This window comes from Rhipicephalus microplus, chromosome 10 (assembly GCF_043290135.1).
Source record: "Rhipicephalus microplus isolate Deutch F79 chromosome 10, USDA_Rmic, whole genome shotgun sequence".
Classification (NCBI taxonomy): domain Eukaryota; kingdom Metazoa; phylum Arthropoda; class Arachnida; order Ixodida; family Ixodidae; genus Rhipicephalus; species Rhipicephalus microplus.
Genome location: NC_134709.1, coordinates 59,477,843 through 59,505,464, shown reverse-complemented (window position 1 = coordinate 59,505,464; position 27,622 = coordinate 59,477,843). Strand labels below are relative to the sequence as shown.

Sequence of the window (27,622 nt, the reverse complement as noted above, 5' to 3'; positions counted from 1 at the left end):
AAGGAAACTTAGTGAACTCTTGTTTAGCCCGTCATATTCGCTGTCGTACCTCCAAGCTGTACTTGAGGGGTCCGTAGTGCGGGGTGTGCACCTCGGCGGTGCTGGTGGTGTAGAGGTAGTGGGAGTCCTTCCTGGTGGCATAGGTCGTGAAGGGGCTAGGCTTGGCCGACTTCAAGAGGGCGGAGCTCACCACAGTCTGCGTACGAAGAAGGCGTAAATGCAAAAACCTATCAATAACTGTCTTTTTTTTTTCATGCTTATAGAATTTCCAAAGCTGTGTAGCTTGTACCACAAACACGTGTTTTTTTTTTTGTAATCTCACTTAATCGTGGCTGAGGTTGAAGTGGCACCCGTAAGTAAGGGAGAAAGTAACCTTTATCTATATGCACTACTTTGTATGGCTTAAGCGTAATAAATAGTGCACTATTTTTTAGGGCAAAATGTTCCTGACAGTTCCAGAAAGAAAGAAAAGCTTTACAAATTTTTGGCTGTCTTCCTGTAAAATCCCCTTTGGTGCTCGTCAGCGCTGCTTATATTATAAATTACTTTTAACATATGGTCGCACGCATACTGCCACGCAATCCCAACCATCTCTTTGTGCCGTTAAGATGTACCATGTAAACAAGGTCTTTCTTCAATCACTGCTTAGTTTAGTGACACGGCCGGGTCACAAACAACCGCTGTGGACTGAAAAACGCAGTATGCAGCTTTGAAGGCATGTAGTTTACTTTTAAATATCATAGGATCACTGCTCCCACTCTCAACTTGCTCTGCGTAGATAAACTAGCTTAATTAGTCATTGAAATTAGTGGCGTATTAGAGAAAGCATGGTTCGCGCCTAGCGTTAGTTTTTTTCGTGAATGAGGCGTGAAGTTCTCGTTTGTGCGTTTGGTTTCTAAGGATACAAAATATCGTGCAAAGGCATGGTCGCACCTCGTACTCGCTGTCAACCTTGTTGACGTACAGCTGGTACAGCTTGAGGGTCTTGTCGAAGCTGGTTCCATACACGAAGTGACCGTACACGGCCTTGGGCTCCTCGGGTCCGAGGGCGGTGACGACAAACTCGACTCCGTAGGCGTACGTGGTGTTGGTCACGTTCTGGAGCAGGGGCTTCACGTTGTCGGCCTTGGGGTAGGAGGTGAGCTTGGAGGCCTCGACGACCTTGTTCAGGACCTCGTGGTGCTCCAGCACTGGCGGCAGGAATCCGGTGGCCTTCTCGAAGAGCTCCTCGTACACGGGGGTCTTCAGGTCTTCGGGGTAGGTCTGACGGACTGTCGGGTAGTGTGCGCGGGTGCGGTAGAGGGGCTTGGCTTCCTCGACGTAGTCGGCGGGGTCCGTGCCGTTCATCGTGGTGGTCAGGCGAAGGACGACCTTGTACTGCGGTTGCGTGAGAGAGAAAAAGAAAGATGGTATATAGCCACAAAGTAGCAGTATATAAATTTATTTAAAGTAATGAAGGTGTTCGTTCAATTGCCAGCTATTTCACATGAACACGATGCATCGAATATTGTGTGCTTTATTTCGCTTCAAAAGGGAATAGAAAATGCGTTCACTAAATGATTGCGGTCAAACTGCAATAAACAGCACTAAACATTTTCAATGAAGTTATTCAGTGCTCAGAAAGGACATTCGACTTCTTCCGTGGCTGTGTTTTAGGAAGAATGGCATATGAAATAAAAGTTTCATTAAGGTGAAATATGTTTGGTCAAGCATCAGGAACGCACTACAGTTCTCGCATGAGGTTTCAGAGACTGTTTATATTACTTTCTCCTTAGCACTACTCCTTGACGTTTTTGTGTCGTGAAGTATTTCAACCTATCCTGTTGTTTCTTCTCACCACCCACTTCTTTCCTGAATTTTTTTATCTGAATTCTTTTCATTCCCTTCATGTTACAGCTTTGTATATTACTTTCCACATTTTGAAAAAAAGCACACCACATATTCACCAAGTTTCTCATTGCTGCTTGAATTGGAACTGCTGTTTTTAAAATCAATTATGTTAGTGCATTCTAGTTTCAGTAGCATTCTCGCAGAAAGCGATGTCACCGTTCGAATCTATCTGATCTTTGGAGCAACCCACTCGAGAGAGAGAGCAAAAAAAAAGATATCGCAAAGGAAGCGCAACGAGCGTATTTTCAACTTCCCGGTTCCTTACCTCGTCGACGGGGTTCTTCTCGCTGCGGACGAGGCGAGCCTCCCACTTCCTGGACACGGCCCACGGGTTGAGGACGACGTCGAGGAAGGACTTGACGAGGGCCTTGCGCTTGGCGAGCAGGAGCAGCGGCGTCTTCCTGGGCTCAGAGGTGAGGCCGGTCACTTCGACGCCGACACCGAGGTACTTGGCACCAAGAACCTTCCTGTATTCGAAGGGCTTGGACTGGGTGGCCAACACGCTCATGGTGGCCAGCACCGAGCGCTGGGTGGCGGTGAAGAAGAACGCCGGGGTCGTGTACGTCATGGTCTTGGTCTCGTGCGTGAACAGCTTGGTGAAACGTGGCCTGAAGGTCAGGGCCAGGGTGTGATTGACGCTGGAGAACTGCAGGGCCAGGTCGTGGGGGTGCGTGAAGCGGGTCTTCTCGATCACACGGACAGCGGCAACCAGCTTGGTGAACGGAGTCACCGTCAGGGCAGACGTCACGGCGGTGGTGTACACGCTGTGGACGGCAGGAGCGGGGTCCATTAATGGTAGGAGGACTAAGCAATCGCAGAACGGGAAATCGAGCGAACAAGATCGACGAAAAGGAAGAGCTTCTGTGCTAGAAAGTTGCTAAAACCGACAGTGGCTTGTCGCTTACTCTCTGTAGGTATACTCAGTGGAGCTTCGACTTATGCAGTTTGGTACGGCATTCTAAGGTACTAGCGTTGACCGAATGGCAAGAAGAATCCGTAGGGCTGATAAAACGAGGACATGAAGTGACTTGCTTTTGCGCGTATCCAGTTTTAACATACTTCTTCGCCGTCATTATTTAACTTGTGTATTTAATGTGCTTCTGCGAAAATAAACAGTTCAAGTTCATGGACATATTCGCCCTGTTCTCCTCGTTCTTAGTACTTCGTGAATTTTGCTCACTTACAACGGAATGCCAGATTAATAGTAAAAAAATTCTATCCGATAGCCTAAAGCTCTTTCTCCCAGCCCGTGTTTATAAGGTTACTTATAAACATGGCAACCAAGGACCTTTCTCCTAAATGTCAACAAAACACTCACGTAGGCTGAACCAGGGCAGACACGGCGAAGACGGAAGGCACCAGGCTCTTCACGTTGGGCTGGTAGCGGAGCTTGAGGTCCTTGAGGGAGAGGGACACGACGGTCGGGTAGCGAGTGGTCAGGGCGACAGGGTAGCCCGTGACAGTCGGGAGAAGCTTGCGGTAGGTGAAGGGCACGCGCAGCTGGACGTAGCGGGCACTCACGGGGTGCACCCACTTCTCCTTGACCCAGTCAGCTCCTGCGGGACGCGTGAAATTGATTACGTCACTATCAAGTTATTACAACCTTCGCAGGTGAATACTCGAAATGTATTCACACGTTGTGGCGTTCAAAGGTCCGCTTGAATACTTCAGTCGCACAGAGTGAAACAACCAACGCGTGTTTTCCACTGTATTCAAGTGAATCAGCTTATGGCTAGGTTTTTGCGAATCGCGTCCATACCCGAAATACGCGTAGTACAAATATTTTTGGCCCTCCGTCGCCCTTTGCTCGCCGCCCCTTCGCCAACGCCGATGTCTTTTTCATGATTGTCGCGATATCCGGTGGTGACACTTCCCACCAGTTGTCGTGTCCCTTTGTCTTGTGACGTAGAAATTACTCTAGTACCCTCAGCAGCAGTTTCCCGTTGGACTCGCTGCGAAATGGACGCCTGTCATTGAATCCTACGAAGACGTGGCGGAATGGAAGTAGTGCCAAACGTACACAAAATGCACGCATGGGCCCGGCAACGTAAAGTGGCTGTCGCAGTCCATGCAGCTGCGGCAGCTAGCTTCACTAGATTCCATGTTTCGAGTAGTGGTATGGCTTCAATTTGTTTGTTTTTTATTGTTAATTTATTTCCAACCACTACTCACGGTAGAGCACCATTAGCCTTAACAAATATCACACTGGAAGCATTGGCTTCGTATGACATACGCCAGAGCAATACATTAGCATCTTTTCAGTGCATGTACGTTAGAAAGTGTATCTTCCACGTCCCTGAGAAGGTCATGAAATCGGGACACCGCATTAGTTCTCGATTATGGCAAGATAAAAACGGAGCTTACAGAAGGTATTATTACAGTATGTCGAGAAGCGAGCTCTCCTGCGGGACTCTTACTTACCCTTGGTCAGCAGCTCCTTGACGAAGTACTTGTCGAGGGGCAAGAACAGGTCGGTTCCGAGGAACTTGGTGTCAAGCACAAGCTTGGGCTCCTCAACGACGCTCTTGGTGTCGAAGTCGAACTGCGAGATGAGGTAGGCGGTGAGAAGAGTAAATCCCGGGACAACGCGCACAAAAGCAAGTCTGCACACAGTTGAAGTATATCCCTCAATAATGTGCTTCGTTTCGACATTTATATGACTTCGTTGATCGCCACGCCGTCATACTGTCGCTATGTCTAAGTATAGTGGTACGTATCTACAAACTCGGGTTGAGCTTGCTGTAATCCATCATTTTTTCCGGACCACTGTCTCCCCTAAAGTGAATTAATTGCGTTTACCTGCAACTCTACAAACATTCGCGTCATAGTTTAAAATTTTGAACGGCGATGCAAGTAATGTTTTGCTGGCAAAGCTAATACTTGAACATACAGGCGACTAATGCTTGGCAACTGACTTGCCCCACTTTCCAGTGAATTGAAGTTCATGCAGAGGTTAATCGGAATGTCATTTAGTTCATTTGGAATTGACTGTCGCTAAACATTCCTAATTTCTACCTCAGAGAGTCCCGTTCCCACTTCCTCATCAGCATTCTTGATTGCTACAGCGCAACACAAAGCTGCCATTTATTTTTTTTTGTACAAAGGAATTCATTTCACATTCATTTTTCTGCCCTCTAAACAAGCGTAGTCTTGATTTCTTTTTCGTCCTGTTTTCAATATGCTTTATTAAAATCAATAATTTTTTACACTCTGTTCTTATTGCGAAGATATTCTTGGTCTGCCCTCAGGAACGCATGATATGTTCCGCTAATCTCTGGTGTTGTGAAGTTCAGCACAAGACGCTTAGATTTATCTACACGAGGTTGTTTCTACAGCCATCAGTGTTGTCATTGGGTGGAATTGAAAAGGTGCCAAGACTCAAGCCAAATTTAGCCAAAGTAGCTATGGTATGTATCTTTCCAGGAGGAGAATTGTGAACAGGAGGAGGGGTATAGAACAGGAGGGCTATTGTGAACCGCGTATTTAGTATTGATGAATAAACAAAACCATTTTGAATACGTAAAACCGGCAATTTGACTCTTTCATGCACAGAAGCTCATTCTTGGTGGAACCGAGACAATAGCCAAATCTTCTGCAGAAACTTTTCTCGCAAGAAACAAAAAAATGGCAAGATTAGTTCTAAAGACATCATGTGGTTGCCTGAGGAGACCACCACACAGTAAGAATCTACTGGTCACTTTCTGTAAAGTATAGCTCTTCCTTTTTAAATTATTTGCGTTATATAGCTACTCATCTGCATTATCAACATAACAACAGCACATGTTTTGATATCTATAAAAATATTTCAGGTCCGCCATATAGCGCGCCTTGAGGACAATGGCAACCGGAAGAAAGCAAACGTAACACATCACATTGAAGCCCAAATGAAGTGGCGTCATCTTTGTCAGATTGCCGAAAGCTTTAAAATATACACCACTTAATATTCGACACGCGGGACTCACGTGTTTCAAGAGGAAAAAAAGAAAAAAAAGTAGTAAACAGGGGTGACCAACGTGCTGTAATGAGTTAAAAGCGGTCAATAAAATATCCATGGCTAAACGGGTCGAAAAATAGCCAATTCGGCACAATGTATAGCTACCAGGAGCCACCCTGCCCATCACTGAAAGTTCCGAAAAACAAAAAGTCTCCCCCATGCGTCCGCGTCGTTTCCTCGTGACCTCGTCACTTCGCGAGGAGTACGTAATTGAACGTGACTTACGTGCTGGTCAAGCATGTCCAGCAGCACGTTCAGGGGCTGGTAGGTGTCGTCGAGGCTTGCGCGGAGGCCACGGCGAACCCTCTCGAAGGCCTTGGCCAGCAGGGACGCGGGTCCCTGCTCACTCACCAGCCACGTGTGCACGTTCTGGAGACCCTTGCTCACAACCATGACCTGTGGAACGAGGCACGGAAGAGCAGATGGGATCGCAGCGTGATGCGACGTCCTTCACCTTAACTAAATTGGTTCTCACTAACACGCAAACAGTTAGATACGCGCAGTACGCTTACGTCGATATTGTACGCCCACATTTACAGTGCTACACCGTCGGTTGTCGACGTCTTCACTGTCGTTCGCACGCTATATGGCAGCACATCAGCACAAGTAAACTACTGTTTCTAAAGAGCGCAATCGTCACTCTTCTTTTTGCTTCCTCTTAACCCTCGCCCTAGTGTAGCAATCCGGATGCTACAACTTTTGAAGAGCCTCTCTGCATTTCTCGCATTCTCTCTCAATTTTTCTGCGAGTGTGATTAGCCGTAACCACGCTTGTGTTTCTGCGCTATCAAGCAAAGCAAAATTAATATGACGCACTAATAAACGACGTGGGTTGGTATAAAAACGTCCACCTCAAGATACGATGACAACGCACATCCTTCATTAACCTGCCTGCACCACTTTTCTTGTTACAGTGTGCTTAGCTTTTTTGTTTTTCTTTGAGTAACTGCGATCTAGCTCGCCATTCGTCGACAGTGGAACAAGATTGGTAGCTGCTTGTATTTGTCTTCTTCAATCGACATTTCGATGCCGGCAAAACGAAGTCGCGTAGTCGCTGTAGTGCCGGTGTGTCCCGTCAAACACCTGCTGTTCTGTAAGGTTCTACTGTAACTTCCCGCGTTGACCCATTATTGTGCATACGTACGTCCAGGAGAGGAGAAGTGTAGGGGCCCTTGGTGAACTCGAGGCCGTAGAAGAGGCTACGGGGCAGGACGGTGTTGTTGCCCTTGACGACACCGAAGTATCCCTGAAGGCCAACGCCGGACTCAACTGCAAAAACAAAAAAAAAAAAGGTTGATCGTTCACAATCTGCATGCTAGGGTCAATAATAATGCTGCTACTCGCTACCTGTCATTTCGATGTCGATAAACGGTTAGCATGAAGAGAACGTCGAAGAGGCAAGGAAGGTGGCGCGAGTACTTCACATAGGCGAAACAGACTGTGGCAGTTGAATGTCAATCAACGGTCGCCGTTTGGCATGTATTCTTCTTTAATATGTTTCCACTTCCCCGTGCCTCCGTTTGTAACACGTATACGTTCTTTGCACAACAATGTGCTGCGAGAAAGCTCGCGAGAGAGTTTTACTATCATTTTTAATACGCAAACACGAATAAATACACTACACAGTTGAAGTATACTGTCACCCAAACTTTTAACTATTGTCCGTGAGCTGAAATCTTTTCTCACTATCTTCACTGTTTGACTCAATTAGGTTCCAGAAAATGCGACGTTGAGCACGTGCCCGCACACCGAATGCCCCCAAAACATTTTTTTTCGAAACTTCATTCTGTCTTATGGCGATGAAGCATAAAAACGTCTCCACTGCGCACGATAATCAAACATTTCACTCACTGTACGAGATCCCGAACCAAGTGAAGGGTAGTGTCATTGTACCACTATACTCCCGAAATAAGCGACTCATGTAAGAGGACTAGAAAACTTGGTAATAACAATTCTACGCTTTAGTTATTCATCCGTAGACATCCGTCTTGCGAAATCGTGCGAAATTGTTCATAGCCGTTTTCACGTAAAGTTGAGCTCGATATGCGAGTGCCAACTGCAAGTATAGCAGGCTACACACAAACAAAAAAGCATCCTTATATTACAGTTACGTCTATGCACTCGTGTTCGAAATGCACACTTGTTCCGAGTTCAAACCAACCAGCAGTGCCGAATAGAGCGTTAATACTTCCAAACTATACCGCGATACTGTAAACACAAAAATAACTACACGAATTATGTAGTTTGCAGACTGGGTTAGGTTTCGAATTTTTTAACAAGCACTACTGCCGCATAACGATTAGCTTAATGGGCGTTATAGCGTTAGAGAAGGAAAGAAAAAAGAACGTACCACTGTAGTCGGTGACGTAGTGGAAGGAAGAGTACTGGAAGCCATACTTGTGGTGGGTCAGTGCGGGAAGCAGCTTCTTGAGACGGTAAGCGCTGCAGGCAAAGAAGCACAGTGTGTGGTGGATTAGACGCATGAAAGCATATTTACAATGTACGACAACTGCTGTCATACCTACAGACATTTAATGCTTAAATGAAACGTGAGGTCTCGTTCGAAATCATGTCATATTCCTTTTGCGTACTGGCGCCGACATTGCCCGGTTGCGTTTACTAGCCTAAATTTGTTTCCGCATCATCGTTTGCAAATATTGTATATGCCGAAAGTAAATGCTTTTTTTTCATTTCTTCGGGCCCCCAGTGTCGACACCGGGAGTAATGCTTTGCTGTTTTAGTGAAGACGTTCCTAAAATCAATGCTCTTGATTAAGCGTCGAAAAACCCTAAATTTTCTTTTTATTCTGTCACATTCTTTGATACTGCGCTGTTATTTCAAACCTCCCGAATTCGTATTAACGACATTAACCTCAAGGCCACCGGTACGGTTGCTCGGGCAAGAACCAGGCGTTTCAGATCATGAAGTCTAAGCAAAAGGAGTACTCAGTGAGAGCGTCCATTCGCACCGTTTTGAAGACTTTTAAGTCCACACTAAAAGGCAAGCTTGTGTCTCTCGCTATCAAGCGACATTAGCGCACAAAGTTTTGTCGTGGTATGCTGAACCCAAAATGATAGTGTGTGTCTGCATTACAACGTGGTAGTTGTTTCAAGGGTTTGGAGTAGCTGTTCCCGATTCTACTGCCTGTCAGGAAGTAAAACAACCTTCCAAACTACACACAAATAAGCTTGTTGCCGAGGTTACTTAGCATTGCACTTATGACAAGTTTTCAAAATATTGAAATACTGACAAAACAAAATATATGATTTATTATATTCGCATATGGTTTATTATAAACACGAGGAACGACGTGTGGCTACTATGATAATCTGTATATCACAATTTAAAACGAGTTTGCTAAGCTTAGTAGCTCCGCTTAGCTTCCTTCTGCGTACCGACAGCTGCTTTTACTTTTGCTGAGTAGTCGCATAAGCCCCGTGCCATAATTTTACACAGATGATTGATTTCCCTGTAAACGCGACGTTTTCGAATTTACTTAGATATATCCACGCAAGATTATGTGTCCACGGCGTATGGGGCATACGGGATATTTCTTTTCTGTTAGAAGCTCGCAATGCAAGCACAAAATCAAAAGCAACAAAAGTGTTGCTGTATACTGTTCCTCTTTTTTCTTGTCTTGTTAATTCTCATTCTCATTCTCCTATTCTTGAGGTACCGCGCTGCTAAGCTTGAGGGTGTGGAATCGACTCCCGGTCACGGCGGCCACATTTTGATTGGTGTGAAATGTATGAACCGTGTGCTCAGATTGGGCTGTACACTAAGGAACACAAGGATATCAAAATAAGCCCGATTGCCCCACTATGGCTTGTATTCTAATGACATTCCCGAAGTAAGCCAACCTAACCTGTTTTTGTAAATAAAATTTCGGCAGTTATAAGTCTCCCGTTTCCCAAAGCGGGGTTTGTCACCAGGTTTCGTGAGCAGGCTAACACGCTGATTATAAGATAGACAAGGGCGAAGGTGCAATACAGGGTCGTCTACTTTAAAGAATGGCTGACTCGACACGCATCGTCGTTTCTCGCTTAAGAGGCTGGCCACTACAGTTGCCAGTCTATCAGGCCTGAGTATTTAAAATCTTGCCAACCTGCCGGCGATTCTCATAGGCGATCTTCCTTTGCACAACTAAAAGCGCCTAAGCTATCGTACTCCACAAATTAAACTATTGGTCCCTTAGTGCTGTGATGCTGTACTTACGTGGCCTTGTAGCACGGCAGGGTGTGGTTGGAGAAGGCCAGCAGGGTGTGGTAGGTGTAGGAGGCGACGTGAAGGCTCTTCTCGCGTGGCAGTTCAAGCACGACGCGGGCCAGCACGGGCTCGGTGGGCTGAGTCAGCAGCAGCAGTGACAGGGCGACGGAACGGAGCTCGTAGTCCTCGTCCTTGTCGAAGTACACGGCCTGGAGCACGGGCTGCACCTGTGTAGAAATAGGGGCCGGGTCAGCCAATGGTTACGGCACGTTCTAGAACCACCGAGAACGTTTGCCCATTACCAGAGACTCCGGACTTATGCACGCACCGTATGAAGAAACAGTAAGGAGTTTTTGAATAGGGACCCCAAGATTTGGGGGCCCCAAAGCATTTTGCGTATGCACGCTTTGGGTCGAGCAGGAGCGAAGAGTTTTTGAATAGGGCCTGCGGCGCTTTGGACACTCTCCCAGTTCTTGGTCATGTCACTTCGAGTGGATGTCATCGCGTTTGTCTGACGCAAAGCTTTTGGGCCGGGCTTTGGGGCTCCCGCCAAATTTGAAAGATAGCGTACCCAACCCAAAACCCAAACACGGTTTGGGTTATGCGCATGCTCAGTGCCCTTGATTCTATTTCTTTGACGAAATTCGGAAACTTCCTAGTGTTTTCGTGACCTCATAATTTGCAGTGCGAATAGTTTATCGAGGAGTGGTGCTGCTGAAATTGAACTTAAATTGAAGACGACTCAGCGAGCCATGGAAAGAAAAGTGATAGGTGCAAAGTTGACGGACAACAATAAACTAGCGTAGTTCAGCTAAAAAAGCCTCACTAATGAAGTATCTGTCGAAATAAAGGAGAAATGTTAATGGGAAGAACATCAACTATGACCGCTGGTCATTTAGAGTGATAGAGTGAATGACAAGCAAAGGCAAATGCACCAAGGAAAGGCCGAAAGTTAGCTGCACAGACGAGGTTACGAAGTTTGCCGGGGTAATTTAGCCTCAGCGAGTACAGGGCCATGAAACGTGCCCAGGCTGCTCTCTCATGAGTTCCTGTGGCAGCGTGGCCTGGGGATTCCCGACGGTCTCTGTACATTTCGATCTAATTATAGACAAAGGCGAAAGGTCGTTGCCTTGCAGACGGAGGAGTCATATAGACGATTATGATAATAAAAAAACCCACCATATTTTATGTAAACGTAAGAGTGAGCTCTTGACAACAGAATAAAGTTAGTTTACTTTGTACGAGAACATACCTTTGAGGACGTTCCGAGAAAATCTGACTAATAAGGCTTAAAATTGGGCAATCTGGTTAGGGAAACTGGCGAATGGTATTCTATATATGCTCACGTCACATTCTTCGCAATGTACGCGCAATAGGATCGGGAGGCAGCCGAACGACTTACAAGAACGGCCTGGGTGACGGCGGCGTGCTTGAGGGAATGGAGGGTGACGAGACGCAGGTACTGGCAGGCCTCGGACTCGTCCTCGGAGCCCAGAGTCAACTTGCAGAGCGGGTGCTTGCCGAGCACGAAGGGAACGAGAGCCTTGAGGGCGAGCGGGTGCTCCAGCTTGCCCAGGGTGTGCAGCAGGACGGTCACCTCGTGAAACTCCTTGGACTGCTCCAGCTTGTCGGCGATGGCCTGCGGATGTCGCGAAGCGGTAATGTGTGAAGCGGTGGCCCCCAGCGCAACAGCAGTGGTAAAATGCTTGTCGATGATCCTGCCAACCTCTCAATGCGAAATTGTCGCTGCGTTTTTGGCAAAGTTTTTCATACTATTCTTTTCTCGTTAGACATGAATAGTTAAAATAAAGAACCATAGTGGTTAGGGTCAATTATGGCCATGGCGGTTATTGTGGACGTGGCAGTCGCATTTCAGTGAAGACTAAATGGTAGGGGCCCGTGTACCCAAATTTTGTTCCAAGTTGAAAAAAATATTGTTAGACATTTCTTAACCCCTCCATTGCGGTGTCTCTGATACTTTGTCGAACTTTTAAAACTTGACATCCGAAGAAATATTATTACTAGGAGTGAGTGGAGTAGGAAATAGAAATGAGCCACTCAGCCGCCGCACTGTAATTGGTCATAGTGGTTAAAAACTTTATAGCTGTTACAACTGTATTGATGTGTGGCCGAAGCAACGAAGAATTTACGTAAGTCTTCATAAAACTAAGGAACCAATTAGCCATCAAGGTCAACGAAACTACCGCTTTAAAATGTCGTCACGCCGTAAAGGCGACGCCGCAGGCTCAATCCATCCGCCAGCTATGTTTTCTCAGATACTCTCCCCTCATCTCGGTATTTTACCCAGGCGCATAACAATGAATATTTGCCAGATTGATCACATCACTCTGACCTGTTGCGGTGTTTCGTAAAGGTAGGGTGAATTAACTGTTCATTCCAGCGTCTTCTGCGTAGTAATCGGAGGTAATGTCGAGCCAGGTCGTAGCACGCCGGGCTCCTGGCCCCCGACCCCCACAATAATTTTCCCCCTTGACATACAGAGTTAACGATGGCCGTAGAGCGAAAAATGGTCATTTTAAGGAGGTTACCTTCCCCGTAATCAAAACGTGCCCTCTCCACCCTCCGACCACCAGAAAAAAATTTCTGCCTACATCCTTGATCGGAGCTGATCAAGAGTCTCAATCGGTGCCGGTCCGCTGGCTCTTAAGGTATAGCCGATCAAAGCGTGCCCAAATTCTAAGTCCAGTCGCTACTCAGAAAACCCCAGATCACCGCCCTTAACATCAAAGTGACGAAGTGACATCCTTACCTTAACGTACTTCGCGTAGTCTTGCAGAGAGCAGGACACAGTGGTCTCGTACTGGGGCAGCTCCTTGGGCTCGGTAGTGACGTCATCGTCGAGCTCCTCGCTGGAGTAGGTGTGCTTGGAACGGATCTTCATGACGTTCCTCATCATGGCCTTCTTGCCGAGCTGCACGGTGGTCGGCAGCGAGAGGTCGTGGTGGGTGCAGTGCTTCCTGACGGCCTTCGCAAGAGCCAGGCAGGAGCTGGAGAACAGCAGGCGCTTCTCAACGAACTTGCCACCGACACAGATGTCCTGCAGAGAGAAAAGGCGCGAAGGTGACCGTGTGAGTTTCGAAAGAACGCCTAACTCCTAAATGCGGACGCAGAAGCGCAGCATTCTTCCCGTACCTCGTGTTCAGGAAACGGCCTGTCATTTAGCGTATTGTTGGTTTGTTGTTATTTGTGTGACGGAGAGAAGCACCTATCGTAATTTTAGAAACTCCGAAATGGTCAAGAATGAAGGGGTTTGTAGCCTGTCCCACACTTTTTACCATGTTTGCTTTCTACATCCGAAAGAGCTGAGGAAAGCAGGGCTATCACGTTACCGTTCAAATAATGTTTGTGTGCTCATGTATGTAACAGGTGAGTGCAGGTACGCTCCCGTACGGTTGTGGACGTGCACATACATTCCTCACCCTTTCCACTTACGCAAATATCTGCAACAATTATGATATTTTATAAGGCAGCGCCAGCGCAGGGCCTATCATAGCCCACTATCGGTTCATAACTCATGTGCTATGCAGTGGTTTCTCAAATTCCACCATTGATTTGTTATATCATTAAATGTATTATTTTTATTTCTGTAGCGGATGGTGAAGCTTATCCTACAATTAACCCAAATATTGTAATTCTTATTTTTTGCTTGCTGTTGTATTGATACACTTGCGTGGAAGTAGCAAACTAACTAGCGGATAAAGTACCCCTAGTATGTAATTCCCCAACAAAACGCAGAACGCATCCTTGCCACGAAGCAAAAGCTTTTTATGACGTTCTTCACGGATGCCCGAGGTCTGAAAATAACTCTTTTTGTAATTAATGCGCCAAGTGGATGTCACCGATCTTTTAAACAGTCCCGCTTTCACAATTCGCGAGCAAGAATCCTTTGGCTGAACAATTTAACGCTTCTTGAACCTAATTAGCATCGTCTGTAAGCGTTTGGACAGTGATGCAGCACGTTTTCATAGAAATGAGAAACGCTGCAAAGTTAGCTCATGTAAGCAAAGACTACTCACCAGCAGCTCGTCCAAGACTTCAGTGGATGGCTTGACCAGGGAGGTCTGGAGAGCGCTGAGAACGTGCACGGCTTCCACGAGGGTAAGCTTCTCCTCCTTGACCAGCTTCAGGACGGTCTTGGCAGTGGCATCGGTGCCTCCAAGGCTCAGGGCATCGAGGAGGAGCTTCCTGGAGACCGAAGAACGAGTTAAAAAGAAGAATGATGTCACCAGCACATGACCACTGATCAAGGCTTGTTTCAAGCAACGGAGGTACTGTTATCAACTGCTTGTGTCTTCATTTCATACGTTAAGTATTCGTGAACTAGCAGTAAACTAGCCATTGGTTTCAATGGCCGCTTTTTATTTCATCTTGCATCTGTCAGATATTGACTCTCTCGAATTGCAGAATTGAAGAAAAATGTCACAATGTCTAGCTAAATAAAAGTCATATTAAATTCGCGTTTACTAAGAGCATAGATGATGTTTCATTTTAGCAGACATTAACTAAACACTCATAATAGCTTTATTACGAGTGAGCTTGCCAAACTAACAAATGACGCATAGCAGTAGCGACAGGATGAGTGCCACAGTTTCGCACGTTCTGTTTATTCACGCCTTTGTAGTAACTATCGCTTTGTTACGTTTGTTTTTGCTTTTTCGAAAAGACGAACATTCCCGTTATGTGTTGTTTTTGTCAGTGGCTAATATTTAGGAGACTTCTTAATCATTACTTTATTTACACGCTGGAACTTCCCCAATGTAGTGCGGACTCATCATATTTATCCAATGTGGAGCCACCCGTTTACGTGTCGTGAGGTGCAATAATAATGCCGTTCCCGGTGTGACATTCTATTTTCGCTATAGTAGAGTAGAATAAAGGGCAAAGTCATTTAAACTCGTGAACAATGTGTTGTTACTCCATCAGAGGAATATAATATGTCAGCACATTTAGAATGAATTACACGTAGTTAACTTAATGTCTGAAAAAACGTGGTGAATTGAAGGGGTTAAAAATTCTTTAAAACGAGTTTTCGCTGTAGCCGATGCTTCGACAAGCGGTCCTGTCTTCTACGCACTGTTTTCACGGTACCTTCAAGAAGACAAGACATTTTCGAAGCGTTGACTCCAGCAACGTGGCATGATCAAGAATTTTTCCTTTCTTATTAGTTTCTTTATCATCGAAAAAGCAGTTCTCATTTTCCGCGTGCATATCGCGCCCCCACATTCGGAGACTTTCGTTTCATGAGGGTCGACACCAGCAACAACAGCACACGAGCTCACCTCTCGATGTATTCCTTCTCACTGACGACGTGGACCTTCTCGAGGGGCGTCACGGTTTTCAGGAGGAGCTCGAGGTCTTCCTGGGGCAGGGCGTTGACCACGGTCAGCAGCTGCACGATAAGGTCGGCGTAGTCGTCCTTGACCTCGAGGTCGTCGAGAGCGACGAGCTCGGCCAACCTGGAGACCAGAGAGCGGGCGGCCACCATCGCCTCCTTGCGGTCAATGGGACCCCACAGACTGAGATGCTCGAGTTCCAGGGCGGGTCCGTGGACCACGTACTCCTGGTCGGGGTAGGCGTAGGTCAGGTTGCTGTAGCTCTTCACGGGCACGGTGGTCTGCACGTCGACTCTGAGGGCCGACTTCTTGTACAGAAGCTCCAAGGCCAGGCTGTTCATGCGCGATAGAAGCGAAAAAAAGAAACGTCCAGCGTGTTTTCACAAGTGAACAAAAACAACAAACGTGGTCGACTGGGTGCGCTGGTATAAGCTATTATATATAAATAGGTAAGCATTAATTGCAGAATAAAGAGTTTGGGGGTCAAATTTTGACCCCGCTACATGCATCTAGTCTGAGACACCGCATGATGAAGCCCCGACTCACGCCCGTCCCACCGAAATCCGTTGAAACTCCAGTGCGGAGCATTTGAGGTGGGCAGTCTTCCAAAAATGCATAGTGAGTCGAGCGCAAAAAAACTGAGCACAGACAAGTGACGCAGGACAGTCGCTGAATCTATTCCCCTGTTTTCAGTTTTATATATGTGACGTCTCACTATGTTTTCACGGGTTTCGTTAAACTGCACTGCGATGAGCTTTGGTGAGAGCTGTCACTAACGTATTTAACGAAAAAGCGGAACACGGGAAAAGGGAGATCGACGTAGCGCTGGTCTTAACCAATATCTTCATTACGTCGCTACTACTTCTATGAAAGAATATTAGAGAAGCACAGATACCCCAAATAGCATGTGAAAAATAGACATCATGATATACCAATAAAAAGGCTCACTCATTGAAGAGATTATTTCTTTCAGTTCCTTGTTCGTTTTAAAGAAGGTTAGAAGGAGCGCGGATCAACACTGTCTGTTAAACACAGTCTGCCTACGCAGCCTGGTAAGCAGGTACACCGCATTTTGTAAACGTTCAAGTGTCGAGGACCTACCCTGCAGTGCGTTCACAAGGGCTCTTAAGCAGTGTTCAGCCGAATACATAGCATAACCGGCTGTCTAGCATACAAGGATTTAAGTCCTTTCTATGTTCGATGGGATGTTGAGTTGAGTATAAGTTGTTTGATGACTGGTTGTTACTGTGTCAGGGGCTGGGCTGCATTGATCTGTTATTTTCTGCGTGCATTGTGCTCAGGCCGACATTTTCTTTCCTTTAGATTTCTTTGACGCCAGTGTTTCTCTTTGTTGTTGTGATTCTACTCCAACAATGTCTTCGTGCATTTATATGAAGGAGACCCCAAGAAGGGGCTCGTCGGTTGAACTCGCTAAAGCTATTGAACAAGACAATGGAGAGACATGGATGAAACTGAAACACTGAGGTGGCGTTTTCACTTCAATCCGGCCTGATTGTTGGCTTCAACAATTGTTTGACGAGAGGTTGCACCACTATGGTGCGGTGTCCATTTTATTCAAGCAGTAACTTTGCAACGTCCAGCGCATTTAGGAGAGTGTGGACAATGAAGCATATGCCTAAGCAGCTGTTAGTTTAGGCAATTTATTTTGCGGAAATCGAGACTATTTGCACTCGTCAACTGCACACACTATAAATAACCATGCTTGTAATTTTTTCACTGCACTCACACGGAGGTGGCAACAAGCTGCTGCTTTCCGCTGACGAGCACCTTCTTGTCGACGGCCTTGGCGGTCTCCAGGAGGCCGTACTCTCCCTGAACGCTGACGTTGTACCTGACGGTCAAGAAGCTGTCTCCAACGTCGTTCTTCTGCAGAGCACAAGAGTGAGAGACCGTGTCACGCGCAATTGTTCATCTCGTAGGTAGAGCATGTACGGTTTGTTATGACCTCCGCAATGTTTATCGAAAACATGGCGGAGGAAAAGGCGCGACTACTCCATTGCGTTTCTCATGGCATCGCAACCTATATAGCGTACCTATATAGAAACAGCAGTACCATCTCGGTTCAACCTAGCCTGTGTTCCGATTCTGAATAGCATAGTAGACAATCTGTGTTGACAGCTTAGAAGACAGCACCAAGCCCATGTTGTCCGAGAAATTTAAGGTTTCTGGATGACGTCTAGACAACGTGACGCCACCTCACGTCGAGAAAAGAATGCTAACAAAAGCAGAAGTTGCTGTTATTTTTTTAATTCTGTCGCGTTCAAATCCACGAATAGTTGAATGTGACCCACAATAAGCGGCCAACTTACAATACCGGGGTGATTCGAACTATCGCAGGATTTCGCTGAGCCGCCATCTTGATTGGACGGCAATGTAGCCTGCATCGTTTTACTCACCTGTGCCATCATCTCGAAGCTGTGTATTTTGCGTGCTTCGTGAAAAGTAGAATAGGACTTAAGATGGCCGCCGTCCACTTAGATGTTTATTTAGCTGCCTACGGCGAATATTGGAGCACCCCGCTATATAGCGTTCGCGTCGTACGTCCACAATGAAACTCACCTGGGAGTACTCCTTCACGCATCCGGCTCCGTAGTGGTCGTTGTACTTGGTGAACTCGGGCTCGAGACCCTCGAACACGGTGACGGGCTTGTGGACCTGGCACGTCTGCGGGCATCCCTGGTACTCGTAGTCAGCGTAGTGGAACACGGACGTGAGACCCAGGCACTTGTGGTAGTTCTTGGTCTTGGTGAGGTTCAGCACGGTCAGATCGTGCACGTCGGAGAGGACGTGGTAGGTCGTCTCGCAGTTGCCCACAAGGTCTTCCTGCGAATGGGAAAAAGTATAGGACACTCAGACGGCATTCTTGTTGTACACTGCTTTCAGGGGCAGCGCCGGCGGAACTCCACCCCCCCCCCTCTCCCCAGAAATTTCGGCGGCCCTCTTTTGCTACCCCCCCCCCTAAGAGCAATCACATTCAAAACACAGCGCACATGTTCCCAGTCTCTTTGGCCCTCTGAAAGAACTCACTTGTCGTGGGCTCCACCCGGCAGAAAACTTTCTGGCACCACCCCTGACTGCCTCATTATCTGGAGCCCCACTTTGCTAGTAGCAGTAGTATACTGAGCAACACTTTATGTTCAAGACCACCCTCTCGTTATACTTGTGGTTCAGGCTGGGGTACTTTTATTTATTTATTTTTATTTTCGTCCTACGAAAAATATATATCATGCACCAGGGTGAATTGTCCGAAAACTACAATAAAAACAAAAATGTGTATGAAGGGGATGGAGCAGGTTAAGCCAAGTTATGTATATGATTGAGTACACACTAAGTGAGTCATCGATTAAAAGTGAAGTAATAGAATTCGTGCAAATTACTGAAAGAAACTATCAGTACTTACACTTCGATAAACTATTACATAACTGATCACTGTTGTTCAAGGAAAGGTTTTCTTTCTCGTGGCCATATATGATAATAACTAATTAATTGAAGTCATAAACGAGTGAAGCCTTTGAGACTTAGGCTTCTGATTTTATGGCACAAATAGGTATTTGCTCGAACCACTACCTAAAAAAGTCACCTCTAACAAAATTTGGACGATTACCTAAATGAAGTCACATTTTCCTCAACAAAATTTGATCTTAGCCTTGAGCCCACTGTGGTACCCAAGCAAGCAAGCTGTCGCACTGATGAGTTGGAGGGCACTTGTTCGAGTCCCAGCCACGGTAGTTTCATTTCAATCAGGACTAAATGCGACAGCACCAGTGTGCTTAGATTTAGGCCTTAATTAGGCGCATGTTAAATGACCCGCAGTTTGACATTAACCCGTAGTCTCGCGCTATGGCGTACAACTCAATCAGGCGTAGTTTAGGTGCGTAAATTAAGAGCAGTTATTTTGTTCACTCGCTTATTAATAGACCAGATGTGACGTCGAATGCATCATTTTGGAAAAAAAAAACAGTGTTCGTTATGACTGGGGCCAGCTTTCTTCACGTAAACTCACCATCTACGCTAGCCCACAGAATGTCTCAATTGATGGGGCCCACGTGACTCACCTCGAACACCTTGTACACGACCACTTCGTCGTCGGGGCTGACGGGCGTCACCTTGCTGAAGGGAACAGCGTGGGTGAGCGGCTCGCTGAAGGTCAGCACGGACGCGAGTCCACGGTACAGGTTCACCACGGGCTCGGGCAGCTCCACTGGAGCCTCGATGGTGACAACCTGCAGGGGCAGTTGGTGTTTTGAACTTCCCGTATTTGGCTTCATTTTGCACAATCCGTACTGTTATCACGGTGAAACTTGGTAATCTTTTCTTGAATATTGTATTGTTATTATAACAAGCAGTATATGCTGCTACAAAGGCACATCTAAATGCCTACATTGGTACAGGGGGGGGGGGGGGGGGTCAAAAGTTCCAAGGCCATGCTCCCATATAAATGGGATAGTGGCCTTAGAATTTTCGACCACCCCAACATCTGCAATAGCACTGCCACTTTAGATCTAATATTGAGCTCGAACTGATATTTTCTATAAAGCTTCCTATGGAAGCACATTGTGCTTGTGTCAATGTCACTAATAGAACACCTAGAAAAGCTACATTTTCGAAGGTATTGGCAGGTTTGCAGCAGCTCAATTAATTTGATTGCAGGCTGATTTTTTAATATATGTTTGTCTAATTCCTCCTTACGCGTAATTGTCAGTAGTTTACTAATAACTACGATGGTGGCTCCTACACTCTGTACAATATATCAATTTTAAACTAATTACTACTATTGCTTGTCTGTTAATATTTGTCTAATAGGCTGATTATGACATGAGTGGGAGGTTTCGCCTGACCTTGAGCTGTTCCACCGTGAAGACAACGTGCTTCTCGAAGTGCTGCAGGTACTGCTCCAGGGGAGTGTGGTACAGACCCGGCACTGGAGCCAGGTGGTCGTGCACTTCCTTGTCGAACACCGAAGTGGTGACGTTCAGGAGCTGCCATCAGGGAAAGCGGGGTGGTCAGAAGGGTATTGTAGGCCAGCGCACAAATTCGAATACGCGCCGTTTGTGAGAACGCCATGCCCTCTCGCGTAGTAGTAGCTTTTGCCGGCTCACTTTTCAAGCGTGTTGAAACTGTGAACGGTCAGTTTCACTGACTGAGCAGCTGAATGCTGTGGTTTAGCTAGCCTTCACTTGTTGGCCCCGTGGACGAGTTGAAATGTGCAATCTAATATTCTACAATTGTCCCACTAATTGTTAAATACAACGCCAGCGGAGCTTCCTTGAGTTAACCTCCTGCTCACGTTCTTTTACGTGAAAGAAATATATGCATGACAGACATATGAGTTAAGTTTGTTTGTTCTTGTTGTAAACAAGTCTTAATCTGTTCAATAACTGGTTCTGTGCATTTTTTCTATAGCATCAGTGCACTTCTTATAACCTTATTTTGCTGTTTCTACAGTTTTACCTGCCATCTTGGCTTTCTTGTTGTCCCCATAACCTTTATGTCATTTTCAATGAAGTGGCGTGTTTACTTTTAATAAAAGTAGATTTTTTTTTACTTATACGACTTTATTAGATGGTTCAACGGCTTGCCCGTCCTTTTATTACGTCTAATTTGGCATGTTACCCTACCGCCATGACAGCGTAGTCTCCTAGGTGTGGCACTGAAAATTTCGAGAATTCGGGATCGACCTACGGTCACAGCGGTCGCGTTTCGATCTGGCACAAAGCATTAACAGCCGTTTACAATAATCGCACACGTTAATGAAACCCATGTGGTTGAACTTGACCTGAAGTGTCCCACTATGGCATTCCTCGAGATCATATCATGGCACTTGGCACGTCTGAGTCATGACATGAACTAATTAACTGTCATCTCGTGATGGGGGTCACGTTTCTGGTGGTCTTGCGAAAGGGTAATTCACTAATTCTAGAGAAATATAGACTTGCTCTTAGTTTCGTAGAGTTGTGCTTCTCATCTACTCACCTGCACGAACAGCCTGGCCGTCTTGGCGACGGGGTCAGCGGCGGTGACAACAACCTTCAGGTATCCATAGACTTCCTCACCCGTAGCGTGCGTCGCCTTTTGCGGGACGCTCAGGGCAACAGTAGTGCGGTACTTGTACAGGTACTCCTGCCTCGGCTCGAACACTGCCGAGAAATTCGCGCAGTACTCCTGAATAACCACTTTTGCCATTCAAACACGCTCAGTCATACTTGTATTGTTACTTCAAATCAAGCTGACATAGACTGGCTTAATGGGAAAACGGTTTGCTTATTATCACTGCGTGGCACGAGGAACCAGGTGCAGCCTTTGATTTTCATGTTGATGTAGAGCAAAGTTTAATTCTCCTTAAAGAATGACAATGACTACTTTGCCAGATTATCGATTATACAAGCCGCAAGGGCCCTCTGGTTGCTTTTGTATGCTCAAATATCACGGTGATGTTAGCCAATTATGTACAATGAAAACAAAGCATTGTTCATTGTTCATGTGTTTAAGTCTGTCATTTGTGCCTTAAAAGGTATTTTTTTTCAGTAGCACGCCATAATAAATATTTGCAGTGTATTCGATGTGCGTGTGTATTAGGGACACTAGTAAACAAGCCATGCAATTAGTATGTTCAGGCTCGTATCACGCGTCAAGCAGTCTAAAGCTGAATACATATTACGCAACTTGACGACACCACTCTAGATAAGCGCCACTTGACGCCACTCGTTTCTTTAGATGATCTGTATCTCAGTCACTATCTTATTAACCTTGATCGTCGCTTAGCGTCCATGTGCAACTCGTCTTGCTTAACGCTTCATTCAAGCTTCATTAAAACTGTTTGAAAGCACAAACAAAGATTAAAACGTACAGTGTAGAACCAATCAACTCATTTACAACGAATCTACACCACTTAGCTTGCCTACCCTCTCTCCTGCTTTACACAAACGTCTTGAACGTTTCAGTTCTGCCTATATGTGTATGCTATTGCAGAGGATACCTTTCGTACGTCGTGGAAATGCATCGCCCCAGTTATACCTTATACCGATCGTGATGTAACACATACTTACCGAGCTTGGGCACGGAGTAGGGCACGTCCAAAGCAGCTGCAAACAAAGAAAACCAATGTGAAAACACGGCGTTAGTGCCAGTGATGTTTTTGTGCATCGAAAGCATATACATATGAACAGCGTCAGATTGCAATGTTGCTGTTTTCATATAACACATACCTTTGTTTTTTATTGTATCATTTTTTGTCCACCCCAACTTTATCTATCGTGTCTGCATAATCGGCAGCGCGCGAACCAGTCATTGTGCACGACCTGCGTTAATGGAGTGTGTTTTCCCTGGCTCATATCCTATATAAAATAGTTAGCACTGCCAAATCGCAGCGTCATGTAAGTAAAGAAACGTCACAGTATGGAGTCTCATCTAAACAGTCTCACAGTGAATGTCTCTTTACACTGGTCTGAAAAACTTGGGAATTTTTGCCACATCTCTTCCGTTTGGTTGGATCCCATAACTTCCAGGTACGTCAGCAGACCGCTCAAGTGCATTCGACTATTGTCACCGTTATAAGTTCAAGTTGCAAGAGACGAAGTAGTCTAGCTCTCAGTGATCTCCAGTTACTTTGGTTTCTAGTCAGTAGAGCCAATTTTGTTCGTAGATGTAAACCTCGTAATCTATCCGTTTTGCTGAGTCTTCCGTTGCAAATTACTTTATTTTTTCTCTTTCGTCCCTTATTGCATTAATTTATCATGCTTCTGTGCGCCTTTTTCTCACATTACATCACCTACAAACATAAATCTATCTGTTAAATCAGCCACTCCGTGCTTCGGGAGCCTAGTAAGTAGACTATTTTTTGCCTATGAAGTGTTATATAGTAATCCCCACTTCATTCACTGTGCGTAAGGATACCTTAATTTTTAACTTTAGTTATGGCAGGCACTTTGTATCAATGCTTTTGAGTAATTCAGAAGTCTGACAGCCGCATGGTGTCTGAGAACGTATGAGAACATCCGTTATAGTGTGGCGCTACGGCTTCCTGATTAATTAGGTCAGTAATAGTCCTGTTGGATGTGATAGACTATTCTTTCTTCGGGATCTGAGATGAGCGAAATAAACGAGTCATACACTTCGTACAACGTGTATTTGTCAGCGAAATATGATGCGCAGCTCACGTGGTCAAGCTCGCACAGAAACTCGAAGTTGCTGACTTTCTGAGCTCTTTATCTTGTCTGAGTGGACGCCTATCCTCGCTGATTCAGCGTCTTCAAGTTTCTTGCTACTCTACGCTGCTCGAACGTGTCCGCCCCCCTCCCACTTACCAACTCTTGGTTAATTGTACTGTGGAAAGAGTATTAGCTCGCATTGCCAATCAAAATTAATGATGACGTGTTGACTAATCAAGTGCTATAAAATATCCGATGCTCTGTTCCAAGTCCCTCAATCAGACAGTTATGAACGTCGTAATTACATGTGTTCACTTTATAACATGAGCTAATAAAGAAGCATCAGCTCTCACAAAAACAAGCAAATTTTTCTGCCCGTAACTTCTAGAACGAAGCCTATTCAAAAGCCGCGTTACATTCAGACACTCTTGTTTCGTTCGAATTTCAAAAAGCGCTTTCGTTGTATGTCTAGAAAAGTTCTTACAGCTGCCTGAGAAGGGGCCGTTTGACGACGTTACTGGATATAGCGGGCTCTGTTAATCATCTTTTTTCTTACGCAGTGGTTAGAATCACTGAAATCTTTAGGAGTTACCATGTACGTATATAAATCACCAGTTACGGAGCGGGATCATTCCTAATGTGCACCTTAACTAGGCGGGTGCTGCTGCTCTTGGAACCATTATCTTAAAAAACTTTAGTGCAGTGATGCATCTGCCTTAATTTACATATCTGCTAAGTCCCCCTGCCATAGCCTTCGGTGTATCCGCTTCTCTCTAGACCTCGCACAAAATGGACAGAGCTGGCTTAATGCCGTTGCGAAAGCTTCCATCATCAGCCCAATGACTATGCTACTATCCGCACTCGGCCGAGAGGCAAACGCAATCCCGCGGTTCCGTCGGTAAGTCCTTGAATATCCCCTGCGCCGCGGAGCTCGTAGTCCTGACTCCCTGCCAACACTCACCGACAGCTGCGACGAGCAGACCGAGGGCTGCGAGAACCCTCATGGTGGTGAGTCCGTCGGCGCACAAACTCCCCTGAGGTCGGTGCGTACGTGGACCTGGTGAAGACTGGAGCCCGACTGGCCTGTCCTGGAAGCCGTCCCTGGTCCTCTTATATTGGGTGCACCCCGGGAGTGCCCAGCTAGCGCTGGGTAAGCATCGCGCGTCGCTGTTCCTTGCAGAAAACGCTGGGTCCAGGTGTGAGGGGGAAGGAGGTAGGTGAGAAAAAAACATTGCTCCGACTTGGGCGTGCGGAAAAAAAGAGAGAACGATGCTCGAGGGAGCAGCAGAGGCCAGCAGTCTTGGTCAGGGGATAATCATCGCCAACGCGAGCGACCGCTCGAGAAGTTGCCTTACCGCTGCGGACCTGAACGATAAGCAAGGCTGCTGGCAGCGCCGGCCGTGCACTGTGGTTTCAGTTGCTCGGCGAAGCTCGGTCGGCCTTCTCGAAAACAAGCAGCCCGAGGATGGTTCTCCATTCTTGTCCGGAGTTCTTGCGGAAGACGGTTGTTCCACTTGTGCATTACTCGGAGCATGGTGGCCACCGATGAACGGAGCGGCATTGTCTTTCACACTCTGGTGTGGGTCCCCATTGTCAAAGACTAAAACCGTCAAGTGTTGAGGTTCTAAAAGATGCTACATTTACCGGGCATCCATGAGGCCGATATGCAGTAACGTTTGGCTGACGAAAGAGTTACTACGAGTTCAAATTATCTGTAAGAGAATCATTATTTTTTAGTCTACTATAGTTAAGAAGTTTGACTCATGGTATTCATGCCGCAAAATATTAGCTCAGGCGTCAGTTACAAAGGCGGGAAGGGGAGGGGAGATAGTGTGCTTGACCCCATCTCATTTTGTATGCTCGGTGGTTTCGCCACGTCTCCGCTGCATATATTAGCAGCTCCAACTAGCCACCCCACTTTGTTCTAGACATGTAAGTACACTCGTGTAAAATGAATTATTCATAAATACAGTTTCTAGTTTTGATCGCAACAATGGCCAGTTTACTCTATGCTTCTCGCTAAGTGTGCATAGCTCGGCTTCGTACTTATACTAAGATTCTGGCAGTGCCGTGTACGTTGAACGCCGCACCTAATACTCATTTGGCATAATGGGAATCCTACGCACCTTCAAGTTAATATGTAGAGTTACGCATGAATAATTATTAATTACATAAGTATAAATAATTTTCCGAAACTTTTGCAGACATATATAGGTTACCATGCCCGATGAGATAGCTTTTTAAGCAAGCACTGACCCACTCCACAACGTTCACTAGAAAAAAATGATACTTGCTAAACCAAGCTTTTGCATTGCAAGAACCAAGGTAAACTGTCGTATGAGCGCAAGCTGTCCTTCTTTACAAAAGACGCGTATCAACTACCGAGCATAATGCCAATCAAAATCGCAGGTACTATGTAATGACTGCTAGCTAGGGCTATACTCAACTTATCCTGCTAAATCTTTGGAGCTACCTACACTAACTGCTTCTATGAAGAGATCTTGACGGAAAAGACTTATCATCATCATCAGCAGCAGCAGCAGCAGCAGCAGCAGCAGCAGCAACAGCAGCAGCCTCACTACGGCCACTGCAGGACAAAGGCCTCTCTCATGTTCCGCCAGGCAACTTGGTCCTGTGCTTGCTGCTGCAATTTTATACCAACAAACTTCTTAATCTCATCTGGCCATCTAACTTTCTGACTCCCCCTAACCCACTTGCCTTCCCTGGGAATCCAGTTAGTTACCCTTGATGACCAGCTGTTATCCTGTCTGCGCGCTACATGCCCGGGCAATGTCCGTTTCCTCTTCTTCATTTTAACTGTGATATCCTTAACCCCAGTTTGCTTCCTCATCCACTCTGTCCTCTTCTTGTCTCGTAAGGTTACACCTACCATTTTTTTTCCATTGCTCGCTGTGTCGTCCTCAATTTAAGCTGAACCCTCTTTGTAAGTCTCCAGGTCACTGCTCCGTAGCCATGTACCGGCAAGATGTAGCTGTTATATACCTTTCTCCGAGGAAGACGGAAGAGATTAACGCTGCCCAAATATTTGGCAAGTAGTGGGTATGAGTTTCCCCGCGGAGAATAAATATTTAAAGGGGCTGTCTGTGACACAGACAGTCACAGCTTGTGGTTTTCAGCGGAAATTATAGAAGAAGGTGGTCTAATGTGCTTGTTTAGACAGAAACGTGGGTTGTAGAAGAACATTAAAGAATATTTCGCTGCAAACCAAGCCCTAGAAATCATACGCTGTTTATCCCTTCCTCCACCGGTGACCACCATGTTGGCATGGCGCGTGTGAGGTCATGTCGAGCAAGGAGTTGAGCAGTCTTTTTCTACTGAAGAAAGATTAAACCGCTGCAGTTAGTTCAATTTCAGTGCGAAGTTGAAGAAAGATAAAATACCTCGATTTGACGTGCAGCTGACCACCGAGCAATATCGTTTGCCGCAATGCAGACACTCGTACAGCTGGCTGATTTTCATGTCACGGTTGGTGCACCAGTGTTTCCAGAGAATGAGACTGCTTGCGTGTTTATAAAACTACTCAATTGAAAGAAGTGCTGACGCGAATGCACTGAAATTTCGTCAGTTTGTTCATGCACAAGTATTAAATTTGATATCACAGATTATGACTGAAAATTGGTTGCCATGGCCCCTTTAAGGTACGCTATAACTATACTCGTCAAAGTTAAGGTCTACTGTTTCAAGGCTAGGTCGATGCAAACGCTACCCCGCCGCGGTGGTCTAGTGGCTAAGGTACTCGGCTGCTGACCCGCAGGTCGCGGGTTCGATTCCCGGATGCGGCGGCTGCATTTCTGATGGAGGCGAAAATGTTGTAGGCCCGTGTGCTCAGATTTGGGCGCACGTTAAAGAACCCCAGGTGGCCGAAATTTCCGGAGCCCTCCACTACGGCATCTCTCATAATCGTATGGTGGTTTTGGGGCGTTAAAACCCACATATCGATCAATCAATCGATGCAAATGCTAAAGCAGTACGGTAAGGAGTCGTTGTGGT

The 27,622-nt window shown here is 46.1% G+C and overlaps 1 protein-coding gene across 1 annotated transcript in view; it reads right to left on the bottom strand.

Moving 5' to 3' along the window:
* LOC119180762 (uncharacterized) overlaps positions 1 to 24,724 on the bottom strand; it is a 32,799-nt gene extending 8,075 nt beyond the window's left edge. The window contains exons 1-20 of the mRNA XM_037431896.2: positions 24,573 to 24,724; positions 22,511 to 22,546; positions 21,438 to 21,601; positions 20,303 to 20,443; positions 19,520 to 19,687; positions 18,024 to 18,287; positions 17,191 to 17,330; positions 15,390 to 15,776; positions 14,127 to 14,295; positions 12,860 to 13,147; positions 11,492 to 11,728; positions 10,099 to 10,316; positions 8,234 to 8,325; positions 7,028 to 7,152; positions 6,110 to 6,280; positions 4,312 to 4,432; positions 3,209 to 3,446; positions 2,156 to 2,654; positions 934 to 1,377; positions 50 to 196 (exon numbers count right to left, since the gene is read on the bottom strand). Of these exons, the coding sequence (XP_037287793.2) occupies positions 50 to 196; positions 934 to 1,377; positions 2,156 to 2,654; positions 3,209 to 3,446; positions 4,312 to 4,432; positions 6,110 to 6,280; positions 7,028 to 7,152; positions 8,234 to 8,325; positions 10,099 to 10,316; positions 11,492 to 11,728; positions 12,860 to 13,147; positions 14,127 to 14,295; positions 15,390 to 15,776; positions 17,191 to 17,330; positions 18,024 to 18,287; positions 19,520 to 19,687; positions 20,303 to 20,443; positions 21,438 to 21,601; positions 22,511 to 22,546; positions 24,573 to 24,615 (4,092 nt within the window). The 5' untranslated portion in view covers positions 24,616 to 24,724. The remainder of the gene's footprint in view (positions 1 to 49; positions 197 to 933; positions 1,378 to 2,155; positions 2,655 to 3,208; positions 3,447 to 4,311; positions 4,433 to 6,109; positions 6,281 to 7,027; positions 7,153 to 8,233; positions 8,326 to 10,098; positions 10,317 to 11,491; positions 11,729 to 12,859; positions 13,148 to 14,126; positions 14,296 to 15,389; positions 15,777 to 17,190; positions 17,331 to 18,023; positions 18,288 to 19,519; positions 19,688 to 20,302; positions 20,444 to 21,437; positions 21,602 to 22,510; positions 22,547 to 24,572) is intronic.
* Between the last annotated feature and the right edge of the window lie 2,898 nt (positions 24,725 to 27,622).